The 20,516-nt window shown below is 35.7% G+C and overlaps 1 protein-coding gene across 2 annotated transcripts in view; it reads left to right on the top strand.

Annotated features, from left to right (window-relative positions):
- Positions 1 to 20,516, top strand: part of LOC138316432 (DDB1- and CUL4-associated factor 17-like) — a 55,863-nt gene that overhangs the window by 22,254 nt on the left and 13,093 nt on the right. For both annotated transcript variants that reach the window (XM_069258129.1, XM_069258133.1), the window contains exons 10-14: positions 6,414 to 6,547; positions 6,835 to 6,944; positions 7,961 to 8,045; positions 9,321 to 9,401; positions 10,424 to 10,579. In XM_069258129.1, coding sequence (XP_069114230.1) covers positions 6,414 to 6,547; positions 6,835 to 6,944; positions 7,961 to 8,045; positions 9,321 to 9,401; positions 10,424 to 10,579 — 566 coding nt within the window. The remainder of the gene's footprint in view (positions 1 to 6,413; positions 6,548 to 6,834; positions 6,945 to 7,960; positions 8,046 to 9,320; positions 9,402 to 10,423; positions 10,580 to 20,516) is intronic.

Raw genomic sequence — 20,516 nt, 5'->3', positions numbered from 1 at the left:
TGTTTCCGTGTGTCATTAAAAGTAGGTCATTGTTTTCAGTATGTTCTCCTGTGTATTAATGTAAGGACATTGTTTCATGTATGTCCCTCATTGTATAAATGTATGTCATTGTTTCAGTATGTCCTCCCTGTGTATTAATGTAGGCCATGTGTCAGTTGTCAGTTGTCTTCAGTATGTCCTCCTGTGCCATTTATAATGTTTGTTGTTCAGTATGTCCTCCTGTGTATAAATGTAGGTCATTGTTTCAGTATGTCACTCCTGTGTATAAATGTAGGTCATTGTTTCAGTATGTCCTCCTGTGTATAAATGTAGGTCATTGTTTCAGTATGTCCTCCTGTGTATAAATGTAGGTTGTTGTTTCAGTATGTCCTCCTGTGTATAAATGTATGTCATTGTTTCAGTATGTCCTCCTGTGTATAAATGTATTGTCATTGTTTCAGTATGTCCTCCTGTGTATAAATGTAGGTCATTGTTTCAGTATGTCTTCCTGTGTATGTATAAATGTATGCGCCATTGTTTCAGTATGTCCTCCTGTGTATCCCTCCTGTATGTCATTGTTTTCAGTATGTTCCTCCTGTGTATTAATGTAGGCCATTGTTTCAGTATGTCCTCCTGTGTATAAATGTATATCATTGTTTCAGTATGTCCTCCTGTGTATAAATGTAGGTTGTTGTTTCAGTATGTCCTCCTGTGTATAAATGTAGGTCATTGTTTCAGTATGTCCTCCTGTGTATAAATGTAGGTCATTGTTTCAGTATGTCCTCCTGTGTATAAATGTAGGTCATTGTTTCAGTATGTCCTCCTGTGTATAAATGTATATCATTGTTTCAGTATGTCTACTCCTGTGTATTAATGTAGGCCATTGTTTCAGTATGTCCTCCTGTGTATAAAAATGTATGTCATTGTTTCAGTATGTCCTCCCTGTGTATTAAAAATGTTAGGTTCATTGTTTTCAGTATGTCCTCCTGTGTATAAATGTATGTCATTGTTTCAGTATGTCCTCCTGCTGTATAAATGTAGGTCATTGTTTCAGTATGTCCTCCTGTGTATAAATGTATGTCATTGTTTCAGTATGTCCTCCTGTGTATAAATGTAGGTCATTGTTTCAGTATGTCCTCCTGTGTATAAATGTATGTCATTGTTTCAGTATGTCCTCCTGTGTATAAATGTAGGTCATTGTTTCAGTATGTCCTCCTGTGTATTAATGTAGGTCCATTGTTTCAGTATGTCCTCCTGTGTATAAATGTATGTCATTGTTTCAGTATGTCCTCCTGTGTATAAATGTAGGTCATTGTTTCAGTATGTCCTCCTGTGTATAAATGTATGTCATTGTTTCAGTATGTCCTCCAGTGTAAAAATGTATAAATGTATCATTGTTTCAGTCTCGTGTCCTCCTGTGTATCTAATGTAGGTCATTGTTTTCAGTATGTCCTCCTGTGTATAAATGTATGTCATTGTTTCAGTATGTCCTCCTGTGTATAAATGTAGGTTGTTGTTTCAGTATTATGTCCTCCTGTGTATAAATGTATGTTCATTGTTTCAGTATGTCCTCCTGTGTATAAATGTATGTCATTGTTTCAGTATGTCTTCCTGTGTATAAATGTATGTCATTGTGTATGTTCTCCTGTGTATGTCTGTATGTCAGGATTGGTCCTGTGTATAAATGTATTGTCATTGTTTTTACAGTATGTCTCCTGTGTATTAAATGTAGGTCATTGTTTCAGTATGTCCTCCTGTGTATAAATGTATGTCATTGTTTCAGTATGTCCTCCTGTGTATAAATGTATTGTGTAGGTTGTTTCAGTATGTCCTCCTGTGTATAAATGTATGTCATTGTTTCAGTATGTCCTCCATGTGTATAAATGTATGTCATTGTTTCAGTATGTTCTCCTGTGTATAAATGTAGGTCATTGTTTCAGTATGTCCTCCTGTGTATAAATGTAGGTCATTTGTTTCAGTATGTCCTCCTGTGTATAAATGTATGTCATTGTTTCAGTATGTCCTCCTGTGTATTAATGTATGTCATTGTTTCAGTATGTCTCTACGTGTATAAGTATGTATGTTGTTTCAGTATGTCCTCTGTGTATAAATGTAGGTCATTGTTTCAGTATGTTCCTCCTGTGTATAAATGTAGGTATGTCATTGTTTTCAGTATGTCCTCCTGTGTATAAATGTAAGGTGTATGTATGTCATGTTTCATGTCCTCCTGTGTATTAATGTAGTTGTTGTTTCAGTATGTCCTCCTGTGTATAAATGTAGGTCATTGTTTCAGTATGTCCTCCTGTGTATTATAATGTAGGTTGTTGTTTCAGTTTCAGTTGTCCTCCTGTGTATTAATGTAGGCCATTGTTGTTTCAGTATGTCCTCCTGTGTATAAATGTATGTCATTGTTTTCAGTATGTCCTCCTGTGTATAATGTATGTCATTGTTTCGTATGTCTCCTGTGTATAATGTAGTTTGTTTCAGTATGTCATCCTGTGTATAAATGTAGGTATGTGTTTCAGTTATGTCCTCCTGTGTATAAATGTAGGTCATTGTTTCAGTATGTCCTCCTGTGTATAAATGTAGGTCATTGTTTCAGTATGTCCTCCTGTGTATAAATGTATGTCATTGTTTCAGTATGTCCTCCTGTGTATAAATGTATGTCATTGTTTCAGTATGTCCTCCTGTGTATAAATGTAGGTCATTGTTTCAGTTATGTCCTCCTGTGTATTAATGTAGGTCATTGTTTCAGTATGTCCTCCTGTGTATTAAATGTATGTCCATTGTTTCAGTATGTCCAGTATGTCCTGTGTATAAATGTAGGTTTTGTTTCAGTATGTCCTCCTGTTGTATAATGTAGGTTTTGTTTCAGTATGTCCTCCTGTGTATAAATGTAGGTTTGTTGTTTCAGTATGTCCTCCTGTGTATTAAATGTAGGTTGTTGTTTCAGTATGTCCTCCTGTGTATTAATGTAGGTCCATTGTTTCAGTATGTCCTCCTGTGTATAAATGTAGGTCCATTGTTGTTTCAGTATGTCCTCCTGTGTACTAAATGTAGGTCATTGTTTCAGTATGTCCTCCTGTGTATAAATGTATGTCATTGTTTCAGTATGTCCTCCTGTGTATTAATGTAGGTCATTGTTTCAGTATGTCCTCCTGTGTATAAATGTAGGTCATTGTTTCAGTATGTCCTCCTGTGTATAAATGTATGTCATTGTTTCAGTATTGTCCTCCTGTGTATAAATGTAGTAGTTGTTCATTGTTTCAGTATGTCCTCCTGTGTATAAGGTGTATGTTTTGTTATTGTTGTTTCAGTATGTTTCCTGTGTATAAATGTAGTTGTTGTTTCAGTATGTCCTCCTGTGTATAAATGTAGGTTGTTGTTTTTTCAGTATGTCCTCCTGTGTATAAATGTAGGTTGTTGTTTCAGTATGTCCTCCTGTGTATAAATGTATGTCATTGTTTCAGTATGTCTTCCTGTGTATAAATGTATGTCATTGTTTCAGTATGTCGTATGTCCTCCTGTGTATAAATGTAGGTTGTTGTTTCAGTATGTCCTCCTGTGTATAAATGTAGGTTGTTGTTTTAGTATGTCCTCCTGTGTATAAATGTAGGTTGTTGTTTCAGTATGTCCTCCTGTGTATAAATGTAGGTCATTGTTTCAGTATGTCCTCCTGTGTATAAATGTAGGTTATTGTTTCAGTATGTCCTCCTGTGTATTAATGTAGGTCATTGTTTCAGTATGTCCTCCTGTGTATAAATGTAGGTCATTGTTTCAGTATGTCCTCCTGTGTATAAATGTATGGTCATTGTTTCAGTATGTCCTCCTGTGTATAAATGTATGTCATTGTTTCAGTATGTCCTCCTGTGTATAAATGTAGGTCATTGTTTCAGTATGTCCTCCTGTGTATAAATGTATGTCATTGTTTCAGTATGTCCTCCTGTGTATAAATGTAGGTTGTTTGTTTCAGTATGTCCTCCTGTGTATAAATGTAGGTCATTGTTTCAGTATGTCCTCCTGTGTATAAATGTAGGTTGTTGTTTCAGTATGTCCTCCTGTGTATTAATGTAGGTTGTTGTTTCAGTATGTCCTCCTGTGTATAAATGTAGGTTGTTGTTTCAAGTATGTCCTCCTGTGTATAAATGTAGATCGTTGTTTCAGTATGTCCTCCTGTGTATAAATGTAGGCCATGTTTTTCAGTATGTCCTCCTGTGTATAAATGTAGGTATTGTTTCAGTATGTCCTCCTGTGTATAAATGTAGGTCATTGTTTCAGTATGTCCTCCTGTGTATTAATGTAGGTCGTTGTTTCAGTATGTCCTCCTGTGTATAAATGTAGGTCATTGTTTCAGTATGTCCTCCTGTGTATTAAATGTAGGTCATTGTTTCAGTATGTCCTCCTGTGTATAAATGTAGGTTGTTGTTTCAGTATGTCCTCCTGTGTATAAATGTATGTCATTGTTTCAGTATGTCCTCCTGTGTATAAATGTAGGTCATTGTTTCAGTATGTCCTCCTGTGTATAAATGTAGGTCATTGTTTCAGTATGTCCTCCTGTGTATAAATGTATGTCATTGTTTCAGTATGTCCTCCTGTGTATAAATGTAGGTCATTGTTTCAGTATGTCCTCCTGTGTATAAATGTATGTCATTGTTTCAGTATGTCCTCCTGTGTATTAATGTAGGTTGTTGTTTCAGTATGTCCTCCTGTGTATAAATGTATGTCATTGTTTTTCAGTATGTCCTCCTGTGTATAAAATGTATGTCATTGTTTCAGTATGTCCTCCTGTGTATTAAATGTAGGTTTGTTATTTCAGTATGTCCTCCTGTCTATAAATGTAGGTCATTGTTTCAGTATGTCCTCCTGTGTATAAATGTATGTCATTGTTTCAGTATGTTCTCCTGTGTATTAAAGTAGGTCATTGTTTTAGTATGTCCTCCTGTGTATAAATGTAGGTCATTGTTTCAGTATGTTCTCCTGTGTATAAATGTAGGTCATTGTTTTAATATGTTCTCCTGTGTATAAATGTAGGTTGTTGTTGTTATAATGTATGTCCTCCTGTGTATAAATGTAGGTTTTGTTTTAGTATGTCCTCCTGTGTATAAATGTATGTCATTGTTTCAGTATGTCCTCCTGTGTATAAATGTATGTCATTGTTTTTCAGTATGTCCTCCTGTGTATTAATGTAGGTTGTTTTCATCAGTATGTCCTCCTGTGTATAAATGTAGGTCATTGTTTCAGTATGTTCTCCTGTGTATAAATGTAGGTTGTTGTTTTAGTATGTTCTCCTGTGTATAAATGTATGTTGTTGTTTTAGTATGTCTTCCTGTGTATAAATGTAGGTCATTGTTTCAGTATGTCTTCCTGTGTATAAATGTATGTCATTGTTTCAGTATGTTCTCCTGTGTATAAAAGTAGGTCATTGTTTCAGTATGTCTCCTGTGTATTAATGTAGGTCATTGTTTCAGTATGTTCTCCTGTGTATAAATGTAGGTTGTTGTTTTAATATGTTCTCCTGTGTATAAATGTAGGTTGTTGTTTTAGTATGTCCTCCTGTGTATAAATGTATGTCATTGTTTCAGTATGTCCTCCTGTGTATAAATGTAGGTCCATGATTCAGTATGTCCTCCTGTGTACTAATGTATGTCATTGTTTAATGTAGTTGTTGTTTCAGTATGTTCTCCTGTGTATAAATGTAGGTTGTTGTTTTAGTATGTCCTCCTGTGTATAAATGTAGGTTGTTGTTTCAGTATGTCCACCTGTGTATAAATGTAGGTTGTTGTTTTAGTATGTCCTCCTGTGTATAAATGTAGGTTGTTGTTTCAGTATGTCCACCTGTGTATAAATGTAGGTCATTGTTTCAGTATGTCCTCCTGTGTATAAATGTAGGTTGTTGTTTTAGTATGTCCTCCTGTGTTTAAATGTAGGCCATTGTTTCAGTATATCCTCCTGTGGATAAATGTATGTCATTGTTTCAGTATGTCCTCCTGTGTATAAATGTAGGTTGTTGTTTCAGTATGTCCTCCTGTGTATAAATGTAAGCCATTGTTTCAGTATGTCCTCCTGTGTATTAATGTAGGTCATTGTTTCAGTATGTCCTCCTGTGTATAAATGTAGATTGTTGTTTCAGTATGTCCTCCTGTGTATTAATGTAGGTCATTGTTTCAGTATGTCCTCCTGTGTATAAATGTAGGTCGTTGTTTCAGTATGTCCTCCTGTGTATAAATGTAGGTTGTTGTTTCAGTATGTCCTCCTGTGTATAAATGTATGTCATTGTTTCAGTATGTCTTCCTGTGTATTAATGTAGGTCATAGTTTCATTATGTCCTCCTGTGTATAAATGTAGGTTGTTGTTTCAGTATGTCCTCCTGTGTATTAATGTAGGTTGTTGTTTCAGTATGTCCTCCTGTGTATACATGTATGTTGTTGTTTCAGTATGTCCTCCGGTGCTGTTTGAATTGAGGTGTACTGAACATATTGTGGATATTGGTGGATTTCCATGGCACTACCTTTTCTCTCCACCAAAAAAAAGCTGTTACCATGTCTGTAACCTTGCCAATGGTCAACTGGTAGGTATAATTGTGGACAAACCATGTATTTTTTATGCATTATTTATCCTTTATTTTGTGTATCAAAAATTCATTTTTGACTTCTTTTCTGAAACCACTTCCCATGAGCCAGATTTAATTTAAGTTTCAAGTAACAAGTAATAAAAAATCAGTATTTCTGTTCCAATTCCAACCACTTGCCATATTGTTTATATAGCATGTTACAGTCACTGGCAAGGATTTATAAATTACAAGTCCTGTGATGTATCCAAGAGTAAAGAACTGAAATAATAAGTTAAATTCTACAGGCTAAAAATGGCATTTTGTCGATGGATGTCACAAACCTGGATACAGATAAAGCCTGTTTCCATGAAGACAACTCAGGGAGAATAGTATTTGTGGAGGCTTCAAATATCAGGTATGTTTTTACTAACTAAATAGAATTATGTAAGAGTAGTGTCTCAAAAACTCTCCAACTTAAAGGGACAATGCAGTCTAAGAGCACATAAAAATTTTAATCGGAAACAAACCTGTTCTAATAGAAATTATATTAGTTGGTTTTACTGCGATATGCCAGAAAAGCCCACTGTAGTGAAATGAATGTGAAATGTTCAAACTTGCTTGCTGTCCACCATTACATATTGTGGTCGGATGTCTTATATGCTGAACCCTGGCCCTTGTCAGTGTAGTAAACATTTTTTTTTCTAGAACTTCTCAAATGGCTCTTACAGTATTGTGTTTACGTTATTAGGTGCATGTTCTTGTCTAAATATATATATATATAATGTTGCCAACGCCTCAGTGGTTATGTATAACATTTGATTAATGTATGTGACTTTGGCTCTGGTATGGATACAGCATACATGTTATACCTGCTTTATTGTATTGATCAACGATTTGGAATCTCAACTGTATCAATCATAATACATAAAAATGTTGTGGAATTTGTCAATATTTATTGTCATATGTTTCATAAGAAATAAAAAACAATACATTTATGTCATCTTTTGCTTCGTGGTTATATATGGAACAGAATTAGCCTCATTGAATTGTCCCATTTAAAAAGGGTCCTTATGGCCAAGTGGTTATGATGTCATGACATATTGCCACAATTAAGACCTGCACCTCTAGGTTATCATCAAATACCATGTGAGGTAATTGCCATGTAGTAGTACTAACTACTGGTCAGTTTCTTCAACTGTCCTACTAGCGGTCAGTACCTGTCCTGGTGATGGAGTGCTGTTGTTATTTGTCGGAATATCTTAACAACTCAAACACTGATTAAGATATTCACAAGAGCAATTGATTACCAGTAGTTTGAAAGAACATTGGTATTTATTCCCTCATTCTTGGGGTAGGGATTGACAGGGGGAAGGGTGTCCGTTTATGTTTTTAAAAGGTTTATAGTTGTTAAGATTTTATTTTGATTTCCAGATTATTTAAGTTATCCAGGAATAACGCAGAATGTGAAATTGTTGAGGACTTCTACATTGACCTCTCAAGAAACACATCGAAAGCGGTAAGTGAATAAGGTGAACATATTGACGTTTACATTTATAAAGCACCAGCATGAATAACCGATGAATATACCGTATGTCTACATTTTATGATTTGTTGTAATATTTAATAGATGTTGTAATATTTAATCTATTAAATATTACCAGGAACATTCATTTAAATGTCTATCTGACTCCATTAATTTGAAATCACTTTATATTGTAATAGCGCGTCCCGACTCCCGGGACCAGCGTCGAGGGGACGTCAGTTCCCAAATGTTGTGATCGTATAGTTTTGATTTACAATCCCCACGACACCGGTCAGCAGACGAATCCCGAGAGTAGAGACACGCACACACGCTGAGCTGATTACAGACAGCTCAATCCCAAGTTCATAAATGATGTGGCGGAGCAATTAACTACACGTCAACAAACACTTACATAAAGATAAATGGAGATTTATTATACTAAGTAATAGATAATATACAGGTAAACAATAACAAAGTAATAATAGAGAACAGAAGTATTTACAGATAGTACCTAACGATAACACTAGCCCCCACAAGTTCCTACCGAGAGCTTAGCTAATGACCAACACCCCTTCCTATTCCCTCCCAGCTAACTCCACAACAGCCCCACTCCCAAATCTACGTTTAACACCCTAAGTGTCCTAACGCTTACGTACTAATGTACGTGTGCTGTTGTCAGCACTGTGTGGTAGCTGTTATCAGCTCCTGAGGTGGGAAAGGTATCTCTCCCTGGGTGTTGGCCGGTTATCCGGCCATGCAAGTCGTTCATTTTAGCTGTGCAGCCCCTTTTATAACCCCCTTCCCATGGTCCTATTTGCGATGTCGCACACCCATTCTGATTGGTCTAATCTATGGCATATGCGCAGTGAGCGCGGAACCTCATCCGGCAACTCACTGATATCCTGTAGTCTTGAGGGTAAACACCAAGTTAACCTAGATTGCTCAAGGATACAAATCATAGCCGCTAAAATAATACTCAACCGGAAACGCACGCGGAATGTTTATATACATAGCCCTACCCTACCGGTGTCATATCAAACAGATGAACGGGACCACATTAACTATGGCACACACACACTAAAATAATCAACATCATATGTAAGGCGAGTGACCTATATTCCCACAATATCAATATTTGGCCTTCTTTTTTCTATGTCCTGTGTTGTGCTGTAATTTCTTTGGGGCGATTGTAACTTTTAATGAAATCCTTCAGCCCTGCGTTGGGTAGATAATAAAGCTACTATATCAATTCTATTCTTTGTTCCTTAGGAAAATGTTATGTATACCTCATCTGGACGAAATGTCAAACGGAGAATTTCAACAACCGAAGTCCAAGATTTGTCAGAAATGGTTTGTACTCAAACAGATCAAAGTATCATTGATTGTCAGTAACACATGGTCCTGAATATTTTATTTATAGGTGGTTTTTTTTTCCTAATTCCAGTAGAGTCTTGTGGATTCTTTCAATATTCATATATATATCTAATATTACATCAACCAATCTTAATTATGATATAGAAAGAGTAATATTTAGCCGACTCTCATCAGATGGTGGGGTATTCAAATCGCCATTCGTCCGTGCTCAATCGTCCATCCGTCCTTCCGTCCATTAACAATTCTTGTTACCGCTATTTCTCAGAAAGTACTAAAGGGATCTTTCTCAAATTTCATATGAAGGTTCCCCTAGGCCCCTAGTTGTGCATATTGCATTTTGGGACTGATCAGTCAACAAGATGGCTGCCATGCAGCCATTTTGGATTTTGATTGTTAAAGTTTATTACCGCTATTTCTCAGAAAGTACTGAAGGGATCCTTCTCCAATTTCATATGTAGGTTCCCCTAGGACCCTAGTTGTGCATATTGCATTTTGGGACTGATCAGTCAACAAGATGGCCGACAGGCAGCCATCTTTGATTTTAATAGTTAAGGTTTGTTACTGCTATTTCTCGGAAAGTACTGAAGAGAACTGTCTCAAATTTCATATGTAGGTTACCCTTGGACCCTAGTTGTGCATATTGCATTTTGGGACTGATCAGTCAACAAGATGGCCGACAGGCAGCCATCTTTGATTTTAATAGTTAAAGTTTGTTACCGCTATTTCTCAGAAAGTACGGAAGGGATCTGTCTCAAATTTCATATGTAGTATGTAGTAAAAGTTTGAAAAGCAGAGAAAAAATCCATCTTTCCATTGTCAGATATAGATCATTCTTTGGTGGGCATCAAGATCCCTCTGGGATCTCTTGTTTTTTATTCATTTTGCTTGCAATCTTAAAAAGGAAATTTTTTCTTTAAAAAGCGGAAAATGCAATGAACAATTCTTGATTTCATAGATATTTGAATAGAGTAGGTGACTTTTCTGTTTTGTTGGATCAGATGATACATAATGTAGACTATGAAGATGAACTAGACTTTCTGTACACCAACACAGTGTACCATGATTCTGATGAGGCCTACAACATGGTCAACATCTACAACAACACTACCGGGTCCTTATTACAACAAATACGTCTTGAGGAGCCATGGCAAGAGGTAGGTTTTGCCCCTCCCATGAAATGATGGACATAGAGAGGATCTAATCTAACATGAGTGACTATGTAACATGAAAGGTGGTGTTCAAGCTAATGTTAAAAATCCCATAGAAACTGATCACAGCCCAATTTTCTTGAAACTTTGCATATTGAAAGATGAAAGTACTACTAGTTGTCCCTTTAAAATGACAATTCTTTTTCCTTTTGTAATTTTAAAAAGGCCCAAAGAGCCTGAATTCTTTGTAGTCATTTTCATTAAAACTACTTGCACAAACATGCCAAAAAAGGTTAGTCTTTGTTAAATATTCTACATTTTTTATTCATAATTTATTTGAGTAGATCGTATACTTTATATCTAAGTTATTTCTTTTAGATTTTTAACGGAAAATTTTGTTTGAAAAAATATTTTGCACGAAAAAGTAACATTTTTTGGAAAAAATGAAAACGAAGCATTGCTCTTAATGTCATCTCATTTCACCCTGTTACTGGTTTTGTCCACAATTTAACCCCCATTTAAAAAAACTCCCATGACATTTTCTGTCTATGTGTAAATTAGTTTCAAACTTAAAATCCGGGAAAACTGTTTTTGAGTGATTTCAAAATAGTGAGTTCATGTAGCAACGGACCACTTCTTTGTTAGTATACCTAGTTATACATTTCCAGTTTATGATTCCAGAGTTCGATATAAGTGAAAATCAGTGTACAGTAATAATTTTTGATGCTAAATATCATGGTAACACCTTTTGAAATATTGGTTGCCATGGTAACAAAACGGAGGCCTCTGATTGGCTGAAATTTAAATGATGTCAGAATTAAGTGAAAATTGGTATATAGAGGTTACGAGGTATGCTGAATAACATGATAACGTTTTCAAAAAGATGAGTTGCCATGGAAACGAAATGGAGGCCTCTGATTGGTTGAAATTTAGATATTGCCAGATTTAAGTGAAAATTGGTATATACGGGTTATAAAATATGCTGAATAACATGAAATTCTTTTTTGGCGAGGGTCACCTCGCCATTGTGATCGTGGTTGCAAAATTCTCTTACAGTCAATTTCCGCAATATGATTGGCTTAGAAATTGCTCGCAGATACTAGCGCTCCTAGCGCCAGTGTATTCAACAACTTTGATTTTACCGGGAATTTTAAATAGCAATTTTGAATATGAAAGTTACTGAAATAAGCGTATCTGTAATGTAGGAATAGTATATTACGGCTTTCATATCCTTACTATATACACTATCCAAAAGATCTTCTGTCACCTGAATTGTTTACAAAATATCTAGGCTTTTCGTCCCCAAAATGGTGTTTACAATGAATGAAGACGTTTCGTCCCAAAAATGCTTCGCTCCGAAGCTGGTTCCCCCCAGACGTTTACTCCCTATTTGTGACAGTTATCCCGCAGCGGAAAAAATGAAATCAATATTTCACCTCGAACATCAAAATTTATACCATAATGAATTTTGTAATTTGAATCAAATTTGTCTCGAAGCAAATACATTTCATGGCGAAATGGAGATGCATTTGTCACGGCTTTAAACTACAATGGAAGAAAGACAACTCTAACAAAATTTTGGACAAACTTGGTCTACTGATAAAATAGCACGTGACAGACGGTGAACATTTTGTAAATGTCCAAGGAGGCGTAATCTTAAAACTATCGGCAGTTAATAAGGTATGAATATTTACCACATCCATAATTATTTATAATTTTATAAGCACATGTATAAATATCAGATTATATCTATATGCTAAAGCACGTTCAGAGACTATCACTAAACCATACCATCACCACAGGAGCTTGACGTTCTGATCATTTACATAGGTCTACAGCATATTCATTAAACTAGGTAATACGAAGTAAATTTTTGGCCAAATGACACAAATCATATATGGAATGTTCATATAACTCGAAGTGATATTTTTTGGACTACTAGATCGACGAAAATGCCGATTTCTTTTTCATAATTCTTCCGTAAAACGGCACTGTTTCAATCTGTAACATATGTAGAGAAAACTGTTAATTGTTTAGCAATTATCCTGAGTTATATTTTACCAACAAGCATCAGAGATTAGCAATTAAAACTTACATAAACATATTCCCGACTCTCACTTGCATTGTGTGATCACTCGAGCGGAACTAATCTCTACCACCTGGCACAGTCTTACAAATGCAATCGCACAAAAGCCCACATGATCACTTTTTTAGTGCGATTTCATCTTAGGGTGTGAACAATGTTAGTTTTTTTTATTTTTTTACTCAACAAAATAGACTTTACGCTTTTCATGATCACCACCATCATTTTCTGTATAACTTACAGTATACACTGGTAACCCCAAATGTATTAATCTTGCCGAAACTTGTTAGAGTAACGGCAGAATACTTAATTTTTAACAAATTTCGGCAGGATTAGCATATGTGCTTTTTTATTCAGTGTTAACCTTTAATATCAGGACTAATTCCAATTCGGTCAGAAATATTAAGTATTCTGCCGTAAAATTAAGTATTTTTCTGTCCGCTGTCGGCGCCGTGATGGCCGACTAACAAACCATCAGAGGCTATCAGTTACAAGTACCCACCTTTGTTTACGTGCACGGCTATCTAAGGCTACATAGTCGAGGTCAAACTTTTCCGATGCGACGGTGAAATTAACAGATTCGGCGATAGAATTAAGTATTTCGTCGGTTATATTAATACTTTCTGCGCGAAGATTAAGGTTCATGTAATGGCTTTAAACAGTGATATTTTGCAAGCCTAAAACGCATTACTGTGCTGCAATTGAACAGAACTAATTTCATTAATTGTTGGTATATACCCTGGCTAACTGTCAGTCTTACTGTTGATATGTAATTTGTGGAGCTGCGTGTAAAATACAGTAAAATATGAGAAAAATGTATAGTTCTGGAGAAGACATAGAACTCGTGTGAATTGCATTGATGGAACCAAATAATCATGCCATCGTGTTCAGTTGTGAATATGCCAGGTACTCCAACAGTTTGTTTGGCAAAATCGGACCAGCAAATAGCGCAGGAGCCTAGTGTAGTAAATGCAAATGGCTACTATAAATGGCGGATCAAAAATATCGCATATAAGAAGCCATCTCAATTGATACAAATGTTTTTATAGACACCAAAAGGTACTCTGAACATAACAAGAAGACTCTTCACGAAAAAAATAGTTCAAACAATCTGTTTGGGGCGAAAAATGCAAATTTCCGGAAAGAGCCTCAAAGTCCACATTTTAACTATTTTTTTTCGTAAATATTCTCAAAGTCCACATTTTAACTATTTTTTTTCGTAAATATTCTTCTTGTCATGTTCAGAGTACCTTATAGTGTATATAAGAGCACTTGTATCAATTAAAATGTCTTTTTATATGCTATATTTGTGATCCGCCATTTAAAGCAGCCATTTGCATTTACAACAATAGGCTCCTGCGCTATTCGCTGGTCCGATTTTGCCAAACAAACTGTTGGAGTACCTGGCATAGTCACTACTGAACACGATAGCATGTTTATTTGGTTCCATCAATGCAATTCACACGAGTTCTATGTCTTCTCCAGAAATATACATTTTGCTCTTATTTTACTGAAATTTACAAACAGCTTCACAAATTACTTATCAACAGTAAGACTGACAGTTAGCCAGGGTATATACCAACAATTAATAAAATTAGTTCTGTTCAATTGCAGCACAGTAATGCGTTTTAGGCTTGCAAAATATCACTGGTTAAAGCCATTACATGAACCTCAACAGATTTTCTGACTGACGTTGGTAATTATCGAGCGGACGCACCGAGCCGTGACGGCCGAGTACACACGACTTTCACAGGTAAACATTAGGTTTATGGAACGGGCCAAGCTACCCGATTGTAGACTACCCCTGTGATATTTATGTTTACGTCATGCATGCACTAAAACTGCTTTATTTTCTCTAAATATACAGTTACTTGCTTTATTCTCGTCATTCTTGCTACCTGACGAAACATGCATTTTTAACCTTTTTTCGGGAGAGTTCCGATACGAGCGGTAAAATATGAATTACTGTTTGTACTGATGTGAATTATGTTGATACTAAATGCTGTCCGAGGTTCTCGTTTCAGATATCGTAAGACCAGAGAAGAAGATCGAAGAAAATACCAGGCTGACGTTACGATGCAAAACTTATCAGCTGAAGAGGATTAATTTTGAATCATAATGAGGAAAAACGGTATAAAGCTAGTATATTAATAATCCGAAATAAAAGGCCAAAATAAATAAATTCAAAGTAAAATCAAAATCATTTCTATGGAATATATATTCAGCCACTATAGGGCCTTCTTCAGTCCGAAATAACACTAACACAACGTGTTCGTCTACATGTTTGGTTACATCTATTGTGTGCAGGTACGAAATGTCTCGGCCCGTTTGATGTATACGGCGAGTTATTTCGACCCAACATGCTATGTGCACTAAATCAACCCCAGTGTTTAAACAATGGTTATAACCACAAGATACTTTATCAGATAGACTCGTGTAGCCATAAACATAACACTGACGTATCAAAAGGGGATATTATATGCAATCACATGCACGGTCGAAACGTCAGACATACCAGCTTTTCGAGGTGGCAATCGAAAGAAAAGTTTGACAATCGACTAAGGGTATGTTATTGTTTTGAGACAACTCGTACCTCACACTATTCTGTAGACATAGTGCCTATTACATCAAATCTAATAAAATAAAACACAGATTCCTATTATCATTACGTTTGATAAAAAGGATCAGAGAAAATCCCACTAGGGGTCACGTCCACGTGATCCTTGATAAAGACCAGTCAAATTGCTGCCCCCAAAACTTTCACACCTAAGGTCATCTCGCCCCAAGAGCACAACATAGCTTACCGTATATGTATACTGGGACGAAATGTCGTATACACTTGATGCAGCAAGGTGCAGAACCTACACGTGGTCGTGAGTACACGTGGTATAAAGGTCAACTGAACATGACATGACCCCCCATGGGACGCTGTCAGATCCTCTAATCACCGGAATGGTTATAAGAATCTGTATTTTAATCAGATTTCCTATCACATATTGCTGTTCACAGTCGTGGTTCCCTAGTGACCACCAATCTCTCTACGGCAGGTTGCTCCCATTCTGACTTAGAATTGAGGAGCTTGTCAGCAACTGATCCGTGTATAGCGACCGCCTCTGAAACTTGTCGTTCGAGTGGCTTGGAGAAGGTCTTGATGACTTCACACTTGAAGTTTCTAATGTCACCTTCGTCTCCTGGGTGTTCTTCGAGCAAGTGCTTAGCCAGAGCATTAGAGAGATTACCACTCTCTACTTGGCGCCTGTGTTCCTGGAACCGGGTATAGGCATTTCGGCCGGTTTCACCAATGTACTTTAATTTTGAAATAAATGAAATTATACGCCATAAGTTCACGTGTTAATTTTTACCAATTTGTAAAGCTTGTCTACCCACCTTGTATACATGGCTTCGATCTGCGATTGAAGACGTTTCTGTAGTTATAGATCATTGATATTCAATTAATATAGTATACAAATGTACTTGACGTTCTCGTTTCAGATATAGTGTAGGACAAGAGAAGGTCGAAGGAAATACCAAACTGACGTCATCACTTGTGTTAACTGTTGAAAAGCTGAAGAGGGCAATAAAATTGTTCGTGTTGATTTTTTTTTACATCCCTGAAAAACTTTGATATATTTTCCCTATATATGGCGTTTTGTAACACCAATCACAGAGTTCCTTTGATGTGGTCACAGGAAACCTTCAACCCCTCATGATCACCGATCTTTCGACACCCGAATGCCAATCCCACTCGAAACTTCCAACGATTAACAATGGTTTCATCAGACCCATATCACGCCTGCGCGTCATTGCGTAAAGAAATCAATCTATCATCAAATCCATTACAATATCTGTCAGTCTGATTAAGACTATGTTCCTAATTTGATCAGTAATTAAAATAGTGATACCTCTGCAAACTTTGCATTTTATTACTGCTTATCCATACATCAAATTACAGATAACATATATACAAGTATTATCTATAAGTATCATATTTTAATATTAATGAATTAAGTGTATATTTTAATCAGTGCCGTCTATGAACAATACCTTTTACAAAAAAAATTAGGGGCGTAATTAAATGCTCGACATATCATTGAGTAATAATACAAAGATTTTTTTACTACATACAGTTGAGTTCTGGTGATTTTTATGAACGTATTAATCAGTATCAATTTCTAAAAATATCGAAGAAATATCTGCATCCTCGACTCACTCGTGTCACACAAACGCCACCGCCCCATGTATACAGACCGCACAGCCCTCCCCGTCATGAAATAACTATCCACCCAGCGTGAACCATGACGACCTTTCTGTTCCTGTCAAACTTATCAGTACCTGGTCAATCACGTGTGCAGTCATGCGTAAACTGTAATACATGTATGTGTCTGTTTTATTTCAGTGACTGCGGACCAAATCGAGTTACCAACAGAATTTAACAACTTTTCATTTCAAAATACAAGTCAACGTATTATGAGATATTTTATATAAAGACCAAATGGTAATATTTCAAAATAAAAAAAAAGTTTCACGTTCTAATATACGACTTTTCAGGACACGCATGTCTTTGTTTATCTACTACCCTAAACCCAGATATATGAACGATTTTAACAGATTAAAAAGAAACTTTCTATCTAGTTACAGTTTTTGGTTTTGGAGTCCTTGACTATTCATTTAGGTACGACGATGTGTTCCGATAAGCATTAGATAAAATAAATAGTATTAGCACATAGTTGTGTAGTCGTACTTATGGTAAATGTGTACTTATGGTACATGTTCTTCGACTACTATTTTATGGTGTATGGGGAACTGGGAAGATTCCCACTCGAAGTAAATATCAAACTGAGAATGCTGTGTTTTTGGAATAGACTTATACAAAATGAAAATAAATTAAGTAGCATACTTTATAAACTAATCTCGAAGTTACATTTCGAAGGAATATACACATTTTAATGAATATCTTTCATTAAAAATATTTTTGACGAATCTGGTCAAATATCTTCCTCAATGAAATAAAAATGATTAACAGATTTTATAAAAGTTTAATGAAACAGCGCCTTCAAGATCAGTTTATACAAAAATGGTTCTCAGGTGTGGAAAACTCCTCAAGAGGGCAGACTTATCTAATATATAAAAAACAATTTGGATTTGAAAATTATCTTATAAAATTATTGGAAATGAATAGAGTATTCATAACTAAATTCCGTACATCAAATTTAAAAATTCCAATTGAGACTGGAAGATGGCGTAATGTTGAGAAACGTGAAAGAATATGCCATTCATGCAATGAAAATATCGGGGATGAATTTCACTATCTTTTTGTATGTAAACACAAAGAAATAAAAAAATATACATATTAAATATATCGCACAGTATTATTATAGTAATCCCAGTCTTCATAAGATGGGTGGCTTTATAGGTATTTGTAATATCCAATTATTGAAGAAGGTGTCTCTATTCATTAGAAAAATGATGGTATTTTAAAAGATGTGAATAAAAGCTATGATAGTAGTACGGTATAAGTATTGTTAATTTTCAAATTAATTTTCCATATTTTAGTAATTGGTAATGATATATATTGTCCATCCTGCCACGTGCAGTTAAAAATGTAACTTGTATAATCCATGTAACACATTTTAATGTGTCTGGGAGACTATAATGAAATCTTTGAAACTATCCTCTGAGTTGCAGTGACATGGATTAATTACATATTAGAGTACGCGTTGGTTAGGCAAGTCTGTGAATCAAAAGCACGACAGGTGGGCTTTCCACGTGTTTTCATGAGGTATGACCCCGTTGTCTTGGTCACGCTAGAACCCCGCGGCGTATTAGCGGCGATCTACATGCCAAGCCACGCAACCGTGTTAGTTCTCAGATAACTTTCTGGGTACGACTTCGCCAATTTTCGTTATGGGTTCGTTGGAATGGCCACGCGTGTGATATAGAGAGTTGCCGCTGGCGGTTAGTCCATGGTCCGTAAACATGAGGTTAAAAGAGAAATTTTAGTGATAGATTGTAAATATCCCTCTTGCTAAATAATATTTTTGTGATATATCGATTTTCATTTTTTTATTTTATATATACAATTAACCAGGCAATTCACGCTAAAATATGTATATAACCAGAAATATAGTTCCATAAAAGCACGCGATACAATATAACACGTAACGCAATAAGTCGGTGGATTTTAAAGAAATTTGTAAAGTGAGTTTGACCAAAAGACATAACGGCCGAGTATAAAATAATATATCATTACTGGGTTTGCGCTGGTGTTCCATAACTAAGGTCCTCAGATTGAATGGGGTCCTTTTAATACATCCTTGATATACAAAGTTCATTTGTTCATTTTTTTTATTTCAAGTTTTATACGATCTTTGATCAATCTAAATGATTCAACCTGCGAGCCGATTATAAACAATCAGGTAAAAAGTGGTTTCAAAAGCATTTAGTGTTTCGTGTACATCGACAAAACACATCAAATTAATGAGAATAACTAAAACAGATGACATGGATCGTTTATCTGTACTTTTTTTTGTAGATCAATCGATATAATCCATAAATATCTTCATGCGTGCTAAAATTCCTTCCACGGTAAAAAAAAATGTGTGTGAGTCCATATTCGTCATATCTTCTAGGTCCAAAATCTGCTGCATTAAGTCCATGAATACATTATTGTTTTTGTCAAAACTGCATACTACTTTTAAAATCACTGCTCCGTTAAATCAGTATCGTTTAGTACAGTAGTTGATTGATGACATGCTGTGAGAACACGTGGACGACATTACATCTTTTGTTTATCCGCACAATTAAGTAAAAGAAGTCTACAAATAGTCAATTAAAGAAGTCGTATCACCTGACTGGCTATAATGTTTAAAATTGTCTGAAAAATGAACATTATTCTCTATGAAAAATGTCACCGTGCATCATGGGCTATGTCATGAATACTATTACCCAATAACATAACAAGCGTACCTTGATTGGTATTAATTGACTCCGCCCCTTGTCATCACTTCTCTCGCTGAATCTTGAATTGACAGCTACCCGACTACAGTCCCATTTAATGACTGGGGGCCCAGTTGGGGGTTGTTTTTTTCTGTGGGCTTAGTCGTCTATCGTCATAATTTTGAAGGGGACTTCTAACACGACCATGGAGATTTGTCTCATACTGTTTTAGAGCTAATATTTCGCAATGACATAGTGACCTTGATGATGCAACATATCGATTTGATCTGGTCCAAAGCCAGCTCGTGGAGTGACCGCATTTGTGTTAGGCTCTTGAACACAACTAGAAGTGACTGGTTAGCTTGACAAATTTGGACGTGTATATACTAACCTAAGAATACGGATGTAACATATAGTAACTAGTACTAAGGGTCTATTTATACAGGAGGTTTTCGCAGAGACTTAGCTATAGTAATATATATTATATCTAAGTCTTTGGTTTTCGTAAGTAAAATATCTTTGCACTATGCAACTTGCGATGGCGATCACCTCACCTTGGTACTCGCCGGCGGAATATGACCAATACGATACCTGTCGACAGAAATGAAGTTTTACGACAAATAATATAATGAACTTTTTTATTGGTTTCAAAACGAATATAAATCTTTGGCTGTAGCAATTTCGTAATGTTTTCTTCTGCTCTGATCCTACGACATCTGAAACGTAGAAAGTAAAAGAAGAAAAAAAATCTGGAACATTTAATGGACTATTTACAGGAATTACTTTTCATACAAAAAAAATGTTGTATAGATAGAAACAGAGACATAGATAATTTAATTATTACTAGACATAGATAATTTAATTATTACTATCTAAATCTCTGATAGAAATGAAGAAAAATCCACCAAACTACGACCACGGATT

The sequence above is a fragment of the Argopecten irradians genome, chromosome 1 (assembly GCF_041381155.1).
Source record: "Argopecten irradians isolate NY chromosome 1, Ai_NY, whole genome shotgun sequence".
NCBI lineage: Eukaryota > Metazoa > Mollusca > Bivalvia > Pectinida > Pectinidae > Argopecten > Argopecten irradians.
This window is presented reverse-complemented; position numbering and strand designations above follow the sequence as displayed.